Source organism: Diabrotica undecimpunctata, chromosome 7 (assembly GCF_040954645.1).
Source record: "Diabrotica undecimpunctata isolate CICGRU chromosome 7, icDiaUnde3, whole genome shotgun sequence".
In the NCBI taxonomy this organism is placed as follows: Eukaryota; Metazoa; Arthropoda; class Insecta; order Coleoptera; family Chrysomelidae; genus Diabrotica; species Diabrotica undecimpunctata.
In genome coordinates, this window is record NC_092809.1 from 78,189,051 (window position 1) to 78,205,427 (window position 16,377).

Sequence of the window (16,377 nt, forward strand, 5' to 3'; positions counted from 1 at the left end):
CACCTCCCTCGAATATTTGTTTTTCATTTATAATTTGTTTTTCCAATTCAGTGTCAATGCGTCCGGTAATTTTAGATCTTGTTACATAAATTAAAATAGAATTAATGTGGTCACTGGAGTTTTTATCCTCTGACATTTTTTATGTACATTTTTACAATCATTCATCTTTTCTCATTACAATTATTTGCGTTTTTTTATTAAAAAAATTAATATTATTTTCGGGCCCCAAAATTTACCACCCCAGGCACGTGCCTAGGTTGCCTAGACCTTAGGCCGCCTCTGCGGCAAACGACTAAACCAGGATAACACTGCATCTCTGAGCTCTTTGTCGTTTCCAAACTCCTTTCCATCCATAAATTTCTTCAGTTTCGAGAACAGATGATAATCTGAAGGCGTCAGGTCTGGGATGAGTGGAAGGTACTCAAAAATTTCCCATTGTAGACATTGAAGTTATCGTTAAAATCTTTAGTCTTTGAAGAGTTTCGCAATAGGCTTCTGAATTTATTGTTCCTGTCCTAGACATAAACTCTATGTGAGTTAAACCCTTACATTTAAAAATATAATTACACTGCGTTTCACTGCCACCATCCTTTCTTAACCGTATCGTAGGTATTATACTAGTAAGTTTCGTATACACAGTAAATTCGCCTACTTGCTTGCCTATTTTATAATTTGTTCAATTATATTACGTCTCTTGACTATTCTATATTCTTGACTATATTTAGGAATATTATGTTCATCCGCTACTTCACAGATTCTTTTATTGCAATAATGTTTATTCATCAACTCTCGAATTTTTCAATTTTATTGAAATAATATAGGGATTTACTCAATTTAACAAGAAATTAAGTGTAAAATATACTGATGTTGTCACTGTTGTTAGTTGTCACTAATTTTTACGTATTTTGATTTTGATTATCCTTATGACTTTAATAAGTTACATGGATTGTATAAAAACTATTAATTACGTTCATTGAAAATTATTTGTATTAATATTAATTATTATTGCTCGTAACCAAAGTATGGTTATCCATCTGTCACCAGTTCTATACCCCGTTAGTTGTCACATCTAAAATATTTAATATGTAAATATAAATTACTTTTAAACATGTTTCTTTTTTGTTTGTTGACACCAAAATAAGTTTTATTTTAAATTTAAATCATATATCTTGGTATTTATGTAAACATTATAAATTATGCAAATACTAAAAATGTATTTTAAACGCAATTAACATTGTTACCGTATTTATTTTTATAAAATTACATACTAAGAATAAATTGTTTGTTCCAGATTACTCATACGGTACAATAGCAGCATAAAAAACCCAAATTGGTCCAAACTCATCGGGAATATCCCCAGGCCATTCAAATTATCTACCAGGAATTCAACCCAGATAATAATTTTTAACAGCCGCCTCCAATTACAATCATCTGCATAAAAGGGACCATCCGATTCTTAATACCGTCATAAAGTGAAACAGCCCAAACAATCTTTTTATTATCGGTTAAGCGTCAGTTATGGTTAATCTTCAAGAGAGAAGTGTGTCCGTAATTGAAAGTTTTTAAAAATAGTCTTGATAACGTGATACATTTTGAGCCGTCTTAATTATTGTGAATTATATAATTGTTGATAACTGTGCTTTGTGTTCCGCTAGCGTGAGTTTTAGTTTAGTGCCAAAGTTTACGTTAATAATATTTGTGAATGTGTTTAGTTTAATGGTTTTAAGTAATAACTCTGTGAATAATCATGGATATAGCAAAAGAAAATTACAATCCCAATCCCAGGGATGGAGCCAATGTGTTTTCCGTCCTCTTTTTTTCGTAAGTATTTTTTATTTTATTTTGGATAAATATGTACCAACTTTTTTTTGCCTGCTAATATGTGTTTGAAAACACTGCGTTCGTACAGATCAAATTCCAAACTCAAACGTTATGATAAGATATATATGTTCTTCTAATTATACCAAGTTTTAAACCGTTTGTTAAAATTGTTCTGAAGCTATTTTTTTCTAACATTTTAATACGGTTTACTATTTTATTAAGAACTAACCACAATTTCAGTTGAAAATATGTTTATTTTGGTGTTTCGATTGACACTTCGGAAGTTTCAAAATACACATTTAAATTATTTAGTTTTGTTACTTGGTAATACCAAATGCAAGCGAAAAACATCCAAAAGCCAGATGAGAATTACTACTTGGAATATCAGATCGCTCAACTCAAGGGACCAAGAAATAACCCAAGTGTTGAAAGAGAAAAAAATGGATATTTGTGCTCTACAGGAAACAAACAAAAAAGGAACAGGTCAATCAAAATTAGGTGAATACATACTAATCTATAGTGGAGTAACAAAAGAAAACAGGGCCAAAGAAGGTGTAGCCTTACTAATACACCAAAAGTACCAAAATCACATCAAAGAGTGTCAATACATATCAGAAAGAATTGTAACAGCAAAGATAAGAATGGAGAAGGAAGACCTGAACATCATTGGAGTATACGGCCCAGAAAATAACAAGCCTCAATTAACAGGGGAAGCGTTTTATGACCAATTACAACAAGTAGTAGATCAAGTCAGGATTTTAACGCTCGGATATGCAATCAAGTAATACCCGGAATTAAGCAATAACATAACGAGGATGTCAAAAACGAAAATGGAGAACTGATAATAAACTTCTGCACGAATAACGAACTAAGAATAAACAACACATTTTTTGACCACAAAGACCAACACAAATATACATTTAACACCTCCCGTGGACAAAGATCTATGATAGATTATGTTATAGCAACAGAAATATACATCCATCGAAAATAATCAACGTAAGATGCATCAACTCAGCAGATGTAGGTAGCGACCATAGCCTAGTATTATGTAAAATAAGAATCATCCTGAAATACTTCCCACCCAAGAGGGCGGCGCCAACACAAACAAAAATCAAAGTCGAAGAACTAAATACGGATTCCACGAAATACTTAGGAAAAGAATATTAGAGAAGATTACTGGGAATGAAATATTAGAAAACGATAACATCAAGGAAAACTGGAAAAAACTCAAAAATAACATAATTAACACAGCAACAGAATCACTTGGAGTGAGGAAAGTAACGAACACTAACATATCAAAAAAGAAAACACCATGGTTTAGAGAGGAAGTTAAGACAAAATGTGAAGAAAAGAAGAAAGCCTTTTTACAATACAGAACACAACAAACACAACAGGTATATAACCACTATAAACGAATCAGAAATGAAACGAATACTTTAGTTAGACAAATAAAAAAGAAATATGGAGAACGATCAGAGGACAAAGAAAAGAGATGAACGAACTAATAAAAACGAAACACATTCAGAAGGAAACATGGATAGACTACTTTCGATCCCTATTTACTAAAGGTGAGGAGATTCATTATCATCACCAAACCAGAGGTGAAGACAGAACGAAGGTGAACGAAGAAATAAATATTGAGGAGGTAAAGGAAGCATTAATTAAATTAAAAAATATAAAATCACCAGGAGAGAACAAAATACCAAACGAACCCATAAAGTACGGAAAACCAGATCTGACCAAACAACTATTAAAACTAATCCAAAAAATAATAGAGCAAAACAGAATTCCTTAAGAATGGAGATCAAGCATCCTAATACCTCTCTTCAAAAAGGGGGACAAATCGGACCCGGAAAAACTTAATGAACTTATAACTCTAGCAGAAGAACCACAAGGTTTTAGGCCGGGGAGATCATGCAACGACGCTATATTTATAATAAGGCAATTGCAAGAAAAATCATTAGAATACAACAAACCAGCATATCTATGTTTCGTGGACTTTAAGAAGAGATTTGACCGGGTCAAATTAAAAGACGTTATTCACTTACTGTACGCAAGAGAGATACCTCTAGGAATAATCAAAACCATCGAAAATATGTACCAAAACAACACAATAAAAGTAAAAATAGAAGAAGAACTAACCGTTCCTATTGAAGCTGGCAATGGGATAAGACAGAGAGATTCCCTGAGTCCTCTATTGTTCAACCTGATTATGGATGAAATAATAAAAAAAAAGTAAGACCTAAAAAGAATTCCAAATGGGAGAAAAACAACTTAAAATAATCTGCTATGCAGAGACGCAATACTACTCTCTCAAAGTGAAGACGATTTACAACGTATGCTGCACCAATTTAATTTAACCGGCACAAAATTTAACATGTTAATTTCCCCAAAAAAAAGACAAAATGCCTGGTTATAACAGCAAATTTACGAAGATGTAAATTGGAGCTGGAAGGTCAGGTAATAGAACAAGTGATAGAGTTTAAATATCTAGGCATGACATTAGCTACTTAAGGAAAGCTTGAAACTGAAGTGGAAGATCAAGTGAATAGAGCAAAGAGGGCAGACTGCCTGAATAAAACAATATGGAGAAATACAAATATCGGGAAAGAAATGAAAGGCAGAATTTACAAAACAGTCATCAAAGCAATAATGACATACGCAGCAGAAACACGACCTGAGACAGAAAGGACAAATAGGATGTTAGAAACAGCAGAGATGAAAACACTTATAATAATAGATGGCAAGACACTATGGGACAGAGCTAGAAGTACAGATATACGACGTAGATGCAAGGTGGAGAACATCAAGAACTGGGTAAGAAATAGAAGAGTAGAATGGAACGATCATATAAGCCGAATGACAATAAATAGAGTAGTGAAGACAACTTACTGGAGGCACATTAAAAAACAGACAGAGTCATGTCTATATAAAAAGAAGAAGATAATACAAAAAACGGTGGTCCCAAGGCGGTACTATAGACTAGGGCGGATGCGCGCTTCCTATGTTGGAAGCATCGTTTTCTTATCGCGGGCTACGCATACGCATGGAATGCATTGACCGGTAAAATGGATCGCTCAACGGTGTGACAAAAAACAATAGACACGTGATGAAACGCAAATCATCCGACCATACACTACGTGGAGTAGTAAACGCAGTCCCAAGTGTAGGGTACCCATTAGGCCTATACCTATTATACATATACCTTACCGATATTGTAAAAACACTCAGTTGACAGTGTCCAGTCACCATTCTCTCTCTAACTGTCTCACTCATTGCACTTATTCGCTAAGATTCATTACACTAGACGAAAGTCTTGTCAATGTTACTAATGATTTTCTTCATGTGGATTTGTCCACCAAGGGTTCTCCATTTTTTTGTTACGACTTTTTTTTATAGCCACATAATGGAGCCTCATAATATATTTTCTTGGACCTTCATACTCCGGCACCTATTTTAGATACACCTTATTGTCTTTATTGCCACTTTATTAAAAATATTCTGTAGATATGACCGCTAATATCGATAGAGATATTTATTTTGTTCGTTCTGTAGCTTCTCCGAATGATTTTATCAGTGTAAATACTTTAGCCTGGAATATTGTAGATTGCTATTATAAACGCTATTATAAACGGAGCTTATTAGTGCTCAGTGTATAGATCCCAAGAGTGTAACAAGAGCAATTCTTCTTCTGCTGTACGTTAGCTCCTCTCGATATTCGAAACCTTATCTTCTTCTTCTTCTTAGCCTTCTGTCGTCCATGTTTGGACATGGGCCTCTCCCAACTCCTTCCATCGGTCTCTATCCTGAGCAACATATTTCCAATTTGTTCCGGCTATTCTTTTAATGTCATCGAAACCTTATATCCCTGCATAATAGAGGATTCTTTGTAAGAATTATTCTGTAGTTTATTTTGATGTATATGGAGTATTTTTTTTAAACCCTTCTCTCTATTCGGATTGCCGAATATAGGCCTCTCCTAATTTACGCCATTCGTCTCTGTTGTTTGTAAGACGTTGTTGAATTTTATAATTTCAGTATGTTTCCATATGATGCCATAAGAGCACACAATAAAGAACGTGTGAAGAGATTTCGTTTTATAAGTTATTTCTTCACCCTATCGAACAACTATTTACCACCACGATTAACCAGTGACCAGTCAATTTAGTTCAACAATTTAAACAGACGTTTCCACATTGGTCCTGCAGTTCTTTTAGTATCGTCGCTTCATCGCATTTGCGGTATTCCTCCTAGTCTTTTGGCTTCATATGGCCGCCAATTCCCGATTTCTTTATTCTATCGGCCATCCTTAAGACGTTCGTTATGTCCAGCCCATTTCCATTTCAGTTTAGCTGCCTGTTCGACAGCATTTTTTACTTTTGTTCTATTACGAATGTCTTCATTGGTTTTATGGTCTTTGAATAAGATACCCAGGATCTGTAGTTCTCTGAGTTTTTCTAATTTTCTCCATGTTTATTTTTGTGCATGTCCAGGTTTGAGCTCCATATGTAAGTACAGGTAGGATACAGGAATTAAACACTTTGGTTCGCAGTCTTTGAGGTATATTTTTATTTTTAAGTACGTATGAGAGTCTTCCGAATGCTGCCCATCCCATTTTTACACGTCTGCTTATTTCGGTAGTCTGATTTTCTTTGCTTACCTTGAAATTTTGACCCAGATATGTATATTACTCTACGTGTTCTATCTCTGTCCCTTGGATGTTTACCATATGGAGTATATAAGGTCATAATTTTTTATGATATATATAAAAAATTAAGTGAAATTCGGAACCAAAATGTAATTTTTGTTCCCGTCATCAGAAATATACCAGTGTCTATATAGAGTAGTCTCCAATAGAACAGTAGATTTTATTTATACTGTTTTTACCGTGACCAGAATAAATTATACTCCAATTTGCATAAAAACATATTTGTCAATCACTAACTTACAAAATGCATATGATAAAGTAATAGATATTGAATAAATTTCTCAGTAGGTCATGCCAAACAGTTTTGATTAGAATACCATTAGATGAACCTAAGTAATATTCATTTCCTTAATTAGTATTCATATTATAAGATAACTGGTTCTAATGAGTGAACCAAGTGAACAAGAAGATATAGTTTTATCTGTAAAAAAACTAATCAAGGCAATAAACAGTTTTCTTGATTAATTATGATACAGTTGTTGATAGTAAATGACACTTCATATTTTTTTATCAATTAATATTACTTTTTGTGTATAAAATTAATATTACTTGGGTAATTACTAACATACATACTTACTGTTTTTATTAATTACATGTTTGCATAATTTTCTATCACAACTTTAACATTACGAGTAAATTATTAGCCAAGTCAATAAAGAACAAAAATCTAAATAAAAATTAATTATGACGTAAAAGAAGTCGAATATTATGATTATGACATAAAGGAAGTCGAATATTAGGTACAAATTACTTCTTTCTCAAACTAAAACTCTCTCATCAAGTCTTGTACTTCTGCAATATTTCTGGAATAAAGGGAGACTTTTTATGACTGTAAATTGGCTCTTTATTTAGCTTTAATTGTATATTCACAACTAAAAACATGGCAAAAGAGACCGGACTAGAAATAAATATTCAAAAGACAAAAAGCTATCAAAGGCAAGAGTTAGGGGAAACAGTCGCAAAGTTGAATTTAGAGGATGATATTGAAACTAAAAAGTTTCATATATCTTGGAGTTGCACTAAACATGGATGGATAAGAAGAACCAGCAATTCAAAGAAGAATAGTAAAGGGAAACAATGCTTACTTTTAACTTACCCATGTGTTCCCCTCCAAAAACACACACTGGAGATAGAAAATCAAGGTCTACAAAACTATTATCAGATCAATAGTATGTTATGGTTGCGAGACATGGGCACAAAAGACACAAAATGAAAGCTGGAAGTCTTCGAAAAAAAAAAAGTCCTAAGGAAGATGTTTGGACCTATTAACGAAAACGGAGTATGAAGGTCCAGATACAACCATGAACTATACCAACTGTTCAAAGAGGCACTTTTCTCAGAATTTGATAAACTTCAGAGACTTTGATGAGCTGTAGTCGTGTAGTAAGAATGGGGCGAAAAGATTGCAAAAAGAGCCCTAGATAGTAAAATGCACGGTGCAAGACCAAAAGGAATGCCACGGAAAAGGTGGGATGATGAAGTGGCATGCGACGCGCAAAATTTGCTAGACGTGAGAACCTGAAGAAGATTGGCGCGGTACTTTGAGGGTTGGAGGCATTGTTTGAAGGGGGCAAATCCTCGATTTTGGCTGTATCGCCATTGGAGAGAGAGAGAAATTAGCTCTACAGGTCATGCAGGCCCTTGACTAGGTGTTCGTACTATGCTGACGATGAGATACTTGAAGTTTTATTTTGTTCTTTCTTTAGGTGCCGTGTCCATATTTAGACGTTGACGATGGACGTCATCATGCTTACAATTTCCTGAAACCTTTCTCTATTTTCTGCTGCACGAAATAATTCTTCTACTGTGGAGCAACACCATTACCTAATATTATACAGCCATGAAAATTTCTTTTTCGACTCATCCATCTCTTTCCTCCCACATTTCCTTGTATTACAGGACGAAGTAGATGGTATTTACGTCCTAATTATATGGCCGAAATATTCTGTTTTTCTCCTGATTATAATGTTTATGAGCAGACGTTCTGAATTCATCATTTTAAGAAAATCTTCACGTGACCTGTACGAAATCTATCATATTTTTAGGATCCGTCAATAGCACAAAAATTCAAATGCTTCTAATTTGTTTAACATTGTGGTTTTTAATGAGTCTCACCTCTCACTAAAAACTGTTTAAGTTGGCCACCACAGTATTTCATATCTGTTGTCTGTGTCTGTCTCCATCCGTTCTTGTTTAATGCTTTCTTTTTACAATTTCTGGTGCCGATTATTTTTAAATCCTCACTTTTTTACCTCGTCCTCGATTGGTTTGTTCGTTATTTTAATTGGTTCGAGCTAGTCATGAGTTTTTTGATAAATTTTCATTGGGATTCTTAGTGTTACATGCCCCAGCTACCGTAGTCTTTGATTCTTCTTCTTCTTCTTCAGTACCTTATCCGGTATCCTACGAAACAGCTCTGCGGAGGTCATCCCAAACCATTGTTGGAGGTTTTTCAACCACCAGATACGACGGGGTCCCGGCCCTCTCCTGCCTAATACTTTACCCTGCATAACGAGTTGAAGAATTCAATATTTTTTTTCGTTCCTCATCACGTGCCCGAGGTACTCAAGCTTACGTTGTTTCACTTAATTAAGCACTTCTTTTTCTTTTGTCATGCCCTGTAGGACCTCAACGTTGGTGACATGGTCCACATATGATATTTTTAGTATCCTCCTGTAGATCCACATCTCGACGGTTTCAATCCGCTTTTCTGTGGCTTGCGTCAGTGTCCAGGCTTCAACTCCATATAGTAACACTGGACGAATGTAGCATCTCACTATCCGCATCTTGGTTCTCAAACTGAGATCACTGCAGCACAGCAAGGATCTCAACTTGATAAATGTAGACCGTGCCATTTCAATTTTGGATCTAATCTCTTGAGCGTAGTTCCATTGTGAGTTGAGGGTAATTCTGAGGTAAGTGAATCTGTCGACTCTCTGAATCTCTTCGCTACTTGCCATTAGTGCCTCGGGATCTAAATTTGCACGACTGACAACCATGAATTTATTCAATATTCAATATTTATTTCAATATATACTCCTCAGAGTATATATTGAAAAGAGTCGACGAGAGCACACAGCCTTGCCTTACTCCTCGCATGATCTTCACTTGGTCGGTCAGCTGGTCTTCGACCTTGACATGAGCACGCTGGTTCCAGTATAAATTTATGATGATTCGAATGTCCTTCTCATCCAATCCTACTCTTTGTAGGGTGGCGACCTTTTTCTGGTGCTAACAACAACGGTCAAATGCCGTGGCGTAGTCAATAAAACAAATCACAACTGACATCGCGGCATCTCTGAAGTAGGACTGAAGTAGGGTGAAAAGTGCTTTACGTGTACCCATGGAATTGCGTTTCCCAACGTTTTCGCAGATCGTTTTTTTGGTAGTGTTACAAATGTTGACAATAGCCATTTCTCTGGGATATTACCTGAATCGTATATGGCGTTAAACAGTCCAGTTAACTCCTTCGTGCTCACTTCACTCATCACCTTAATAAGTTCAACGGGTATTTCGTCCGTACCTGTGAGCTTACCATTAGACTGTTTTAAAGCTGCTTTCACCTCGCTTTCTAGTATTGACAGCCCTGTCCTGCAATTTATTTCTGGAAGGTTACCTTTATAGTACCAGAAAAGTTCTTCGATGTACATTTTCCAGGTCACCAACTACTCCTTAACTGTCGTCGCCAGGTTCCCGTCTTTGTTTATGATGAGGTGTGTGTTTCTCCTCTTGTATTCACCAGGGGCTTCTCGAATCTTTCGGTGGATATTTATATGATCGTGATTTACTTTGATTCTTTATCATGCGTATTACAGTAGGATCCAAATACACCCTACTAGGTCTTTTTTTCTTTATCATCTGTAGTTCATTTCGTATTTTTACCCCCAAATATCTTTCTCGACGCCTTTTTCTTTCCCATATTTTCAACATATTCTGTTATCTTTTTTTATCGGAGCTATAGGTCCATCTGTCTTTTTTTTTATCTTCAGTATGCTAAAAATTTTAATTCTATAAAAAATAAGGACCGATATAGCATGTCAATGCGTAGAGTGACAAGAACAAAAAACCAGAAAGTGACAACAACATATGAATCGGGATAGATAAAAGTAATATGCAGGGAATTCTTCTACTGAATATTAAATAAGAAGAAGAAAACAAACCAAAAATTGGTAAGAAAGTAGCGAAATCGAAGAATAGCTGAGAAAAGTTGAGAACAGAAAGAAGAAATAAAGTATTCAAATTGATCGTGGAATGGTTGATTGAGATTGGAGTTTGATGTTGATTCTCAGATTGAACTAAAATAAAAATACTATTTTTTGTGAGGGTTGCCAAATTTTGAAACGCACTTTGGACTGTTTGTAGCTATAAAGGTTGACAAGAATGTCATTTTGAATAGATGTTTTCATTGGTATACAATATACAGAATTATTAATCATAAGATGCCAAAGGCGTCTTCTATCTAATTAATCGTTATATTGTTCTGAAGCTATTTTCTTGTGGCATTTTAAATTAATTTATATTTAAATGGGAATAAGCCACATTAAAGGTTAAAATACGTTTATTGACGTTTCAATTTCCACTTCGGAAATCGTTCTCAAAATACAAACATTAGTAAATTAAACAAATTTTGTTTTTTTGTTACTTAGTGAAAAATTCTTCTAATAATTTAATTTTATCTGACTCATCTATATTGACAATTCAGACACACCTTATACATTTTAAAGTAGACGACTTTAAAATGATATTGCCAATATTGTTGAGTTGCGTTCCTGGGACGACTTTACTTATAAGATAGTTCATTCGATTACATGAAATCAACTTTAACTTGAGAATATCCGTCAGAAAAGATCATAACATGTAATTCGTCTTTAAAAAGACAAATACATGCCATGATGACAGTAAAATTCTCCTGTTAGTGATTCCATAGTAAATTATGAGGGAAAAACCAGGAAAAAAACCTCATAATACTATCCCGACATGGTAAGTATTTGATCGTGCATTTAGTTTACCTTCAATAAACACCAAATTCCGATTTTATATGTTTGTTATTTAAAAAACATAAATGATGTATTCTCCATATGTTACTGACTTACCAATACTGGTATTTTCCTTTTAATAACTTCCTTTTTCAATATTAATGTTTGTATTTTGAGAACGATTTCCGAAGTGGAAATTGAAACGTCAATAAACGTATTTTAACCTTTAATGTGGCTTATTCCCATTTAAATATAAATTAATTAATCGTTTTTTAAAATTCTTCTAAACGAATTCTATTACTATAGGAAACTGGAAAAATAAATAAATCTGTACGAGCGTTTTTAATATAAGCGAAATACTACCGTAAAGAGTAGTTCATACTTTTTTCTACACTGTCGTCATTGAAAATTGAATGGTCATCATTTTGAATCTTTGTAATACAATCGTACCGCTGTCGTACAAAAATTTTACAAAATAATGTGTTTCTTCAATTTGGAATGATTACGGATTTGGAATGACTAAACTATTCTGTCAACCCTAGCATTTGTAGCTCGCTGGATTGTTCAATTCTAAAACCAAATTGTACTTTGGTATCGTACCTATTGTTTGAGACTCATTTTTTAAAACTTGCTAGTATAAACCCCTCTTCAGAAGCGTTATGAGTTGTACTTCTTTCCACTGTTTAGAAAATAGAAAAAAAAAGTCTAACGAACGCATTTATTTTTATGTGATTTTTTTAGTGCCCTATTTATGACTCCATCTGGTAGTGCTGCTTTTTTTTAGTTTTAGGTGTTTGATAATTATTCCTTTGACTTCTTCTGGCGAGGTATACATTATTCTTATTTCTTCTGGATTTCTTGATATTTTTCTGTGGCTACATTCTAAAGGGTGTTTTTTTAGAGGTATAGAACTTTAAAATGGAATAAACAAAGATGATTTTTTTTAAATTCAGATGAAATTGCCTTTATTCGAAAGATAATCTTTTGGCATTTTAATTTAAATATGATTTCTGACATATAACTGCTGGTTCTGAAGTAGTCTAATCTGGAGGTCCAATTTTCGATGACTTTTCCAACATTTATGGCCGTATATCGTCAATAACGCGGCGAATGTTGTCCTCCAAGTGTCCTACCAAACGTTTCCTTTCATAAATCAATTATGTGCACATGCTGTATGAAATATTGCGCCGTCTTTTTGAAACCACAGCTCTTGCACATCACGATTTTTCAATTGAGGAATGAAAAAGTCAGTAATCATGGCTCTATAACAGTCATCATTGACTGTAACCTTCTGATTAGCATCGTTTTTGAAGAAGTACGGACCAATGATTCTACCAGCCCATTAAGTACACCAAACTGTCAGTTTTTCTAGATGTAATGGTTTCTCAACATACACTTAAAGATTATCGTCACTCCAAATACGACAGGTTTGTTTGTTGACTAGGTATTTAACTAAAAGTGAGCTTCATCGCTAAACAAAATTAGCTTATAAAAATCGGGATCAACAGCAATCTCCTTTTGGGCCCATTCACCGCGTCCACGCATTGCTGGATAATCGTGTAGCTTAAATTCCTGCTCGAGTTGAATTTTGTAAGCATGCAAACCAAGATCTTTCGAAAAATCAAAATGGCCGACAGTTAAAAAAGTGTTGCTCACTTACATTTCTATGCCTCTAAAAAAACACCCGTTACTTCTTATATGAAATCTATATTTGCATCCTGATGGTAGTTTAGCCTGAATTGTCTTTATAGGGAATTTTTCATCACTTCGGTTTTCCTTCTGTTGGGTACTATTTTCTCCGTGTAATAGGATTGTTTTCATTTTTCAGGATTTTTGAGATCTTCCATATAGTCGGCCTGTTTAGGTCTAAATGTTGAAAATGTCAGTTGATTTTTCTTCAGTAACTGTGAATTTTTCAACTGCATTTATACACCTTTCCAAATCTGCTTTTCGTTTCAGTTCATCGGCAGAGTTGATTGTTGGAATGATGTCAATGTTTCCACTGACTATCCTTTTGAACGTTTGCCAGTTTGTTTTCTCCTTCTAGTGTGTGTGAAGCGGATTTTACTCCCATCATTTTATTGTTAATATGATTAGGTTATTGTTTCCACTTACTTCTGATACTGCTTGTATATCATGTAGTATTTCCAGCTCGTGCAGAATTGCTTTGTCCAGGTATGTCGAAAGTATGATTTTTCTAGGGAAAAAGGTCGGTTCTTCCGATTCCATTACTATTGCATTACCTTTGCCTTCTAGGTAGTCACATATTACTTATTCTTCCGTTTCTTTTTGTTGTTTTGTCGTGCCACTTTTGGGATCTTGCGTTTAGGTTATTATTGTTAGTTTTTCTGTGTCTAGGAAAACATTTAGATATTCGTTTCGGATTGGAACGATGGTTTCACGTAGGCTGATACTATTTTGAGGGTTCTTCCTTCTGTTTCTATTCTTACTATTGTTGCTTTAAGTGTTTCCAATCCATCTGGAATGGGTATTCTGTTGTTTTATTCCTTTTCTGGCTAGGATTGCTGTGCCTACTGAGATATTCTGAAATCGTTTCTGTGGATTTTATATCCTGGAATTCTCATTTATGTCTGTTACTTCGTGGCGCTTTAAAATTTGGGTCTCCATTTATTTATAATAGCCGAACTCTTCTTTATTCATAGATTGTATTCGAATATGTTACTATGTGATATGATACAATAGTATTACCGAGACGTAATAGTCAGGCAGATAATGTTTTGTATAGTAAATTTCAAACGGAAAAAGAATCTGAAATGACTTTCGTGTTTATTTTCCTTATTTCATCATTTCATACTAGACAATGTTTATTACAACACGAATTTCGAGACCTTTTAATATTAAAGGCTTCAAAAATTTATCAAAATATCATTTAAAAAATATTAAGACTCAAATTGATTCCGACAACTTTATGTAACGTAACACATAAATACCAAAGTATAAAGGCGGACTCCAATGTAGTGCGCTGTATTGTCAGATCTACCGTTTATTAGGTGTATCTAGCAACTCGAGTCTCCAGTTACTTAATTACCGGACATTCCAATTTCGCTAAATCAAAAACTTTGATCACAAAGTGTTTTTATTCCATAAATCTTCTTCTTTTTCATCATTCCAGGTTTTAAGCATTTGTTGGGTGTTTCCACATCAAAGTTCGCTCAATTTGTTTAAGGTGCGTCCTGTACTTCTCTCTTTCGGTTTGTAATTTAGTATCTGTTTAGTTCGTTGCTTGCATTTTATTCTGTATTCTTTGATGTTTTCATTAATCGAGTAGATATTTAGTTTTAAGTAGTTTCATTTTTTTTTTTGATTATATTCTGTAGCGCCAAGTCTCGGTTCAATATCTGGCGTCGGCGAAAACATCTACGACCTTAATAAAATGAGCACGTTGGTGGAAACTAGAAGTAACAATAGGCGATTGAAGCGTAGCAATGGCCCTATTATCATCGTTCTATATCGTAAGGCCAAGAGACAACAGACTAACCCCGTGATTCTCCTAGCGTACGATTTTCATTCTCTCAAAGGAGAAAATTCATTTATCCCAGATACCTTCTTTATCGAAAGAATTAAACTCTGGGGAGATTATTTCCGTGTCATCGAGCCGTAGGTGACCTTACAGAAAGTTTTAAACGACATTGTAGAATGTAGCGAGCGTAATGGCTTCTATACATGAACATCACCAAAACGAAACTTATGGTTTTCTTCAAATTACAAACACAAACTATCCTCTGAATACCTGATAAAATCGTTGAAAAGGTGTCACCATCAGATACTTGGGTGCACTAACGAATAGTAGTTGCCATTTGACGAAAGAGGTCCTCTCAAGAATTGAACAGAACATGTGCTGTTATGTATTCCCATTTCTACACGAAGGCTGGGCGAGCTGGACTCTTAACTCCCTCACACTGAAACGCATCGAAGCTTTTGAAATGTACGTTTATAGCAGAATCCTTTACCGAAAAAACACCGAAATTCTTAACAGAATGCTGAAAAACCAGAAATTGATGATAACGATTAAAGAGCGTAAGCTATGGTACTTTGAGCATATAATGAGAGGAGACAGATAAGAAATACTTCGGTTGATCATTGAAGAAAAGATTCAGGGGAAAAGGTAAATAAGTAGGAGGAAGACAAAATTTTAAGAACCTGTGACGTCGGCTCGCAAAATATCGACCGAGATCTTTAGAGCCGAATTTTGCGCGTAGCTGTAGGCAATTGGATCGCAACCTACAGAGAATAAGGTGACCTGATATGCTGGAATAGAGATATGGTATATGTCTTTAGAAATATGCCTTTTTCGTAATCTTATAGACATTTCATGACTCTAGAAAACCAGACTATTATTATTTAACAATAAAACACTGAAAACTTTGTTTTCAAAACTTCCACAAATTTTTATTTTAAATTATTATCACTACAGCTGTTTCGGCTGATTGCCTTTCTCAAGTGATCTGTTTTTGGCATGGGTTTACACTTTATAGTCTCTAATGAAATAAGTTGAGGAGGGGAGAACTGTTTGTCTCAAGCTGGTCATTCAGAATTATATCTGTGTTTTTTAATTTGTTGATCTCCATAGATTCTAACAAAGATAGCTTAAGGCCTTTATTTTGAATGTGTAGGATTTTAAATTCGTCATCAAAAGAATGATTATGATCTAGAAGGTGAAGTGACCTTCGTCTTTTGATGACGAATTTAAAATCCTACACATTCAAAATAAAGGCCTTAAGCTATCTTTGTTAGAATCTATGGAGATCAACAAATTAAAAAACACAGATATAATTCTGAATGACCAGCTTGAGACAAACAGTTCTCCCCTCCTCAACTTATTTCATTAGAGACTATAAAGTGTAAACC

General features: G+C 34.5%; 1 protein-coding gene across 3 annotated transcripts in view; it reads left to right on the top strand.

The window, feature by feature from the left end:
- Window positions 1-16,377, top strand: part of LOC140445513 (ATP-binding cassette sub-family C member 4-like) — a 390,598-nt gene that overhangs the window by 202,302 nt on the left and 171,919 nt on the right. For all 3 annotated transcript variants that reach the window (XM_072537582.1, XM_072537583.1, XM_072537585.1), the window contains one exon: window positions 1,292-1,821. In XM_072537582.1, coding sequence (XP_072393683.1) covers window positions 1,748-1,821 — 74 coding nt within the window. In that variant the 5' untranslated portion in view covers window positions 1,292-1,747. The remainder of the gene's footprint in view (window positions 1-1,291; window positions 1,822-16,377) is intronic.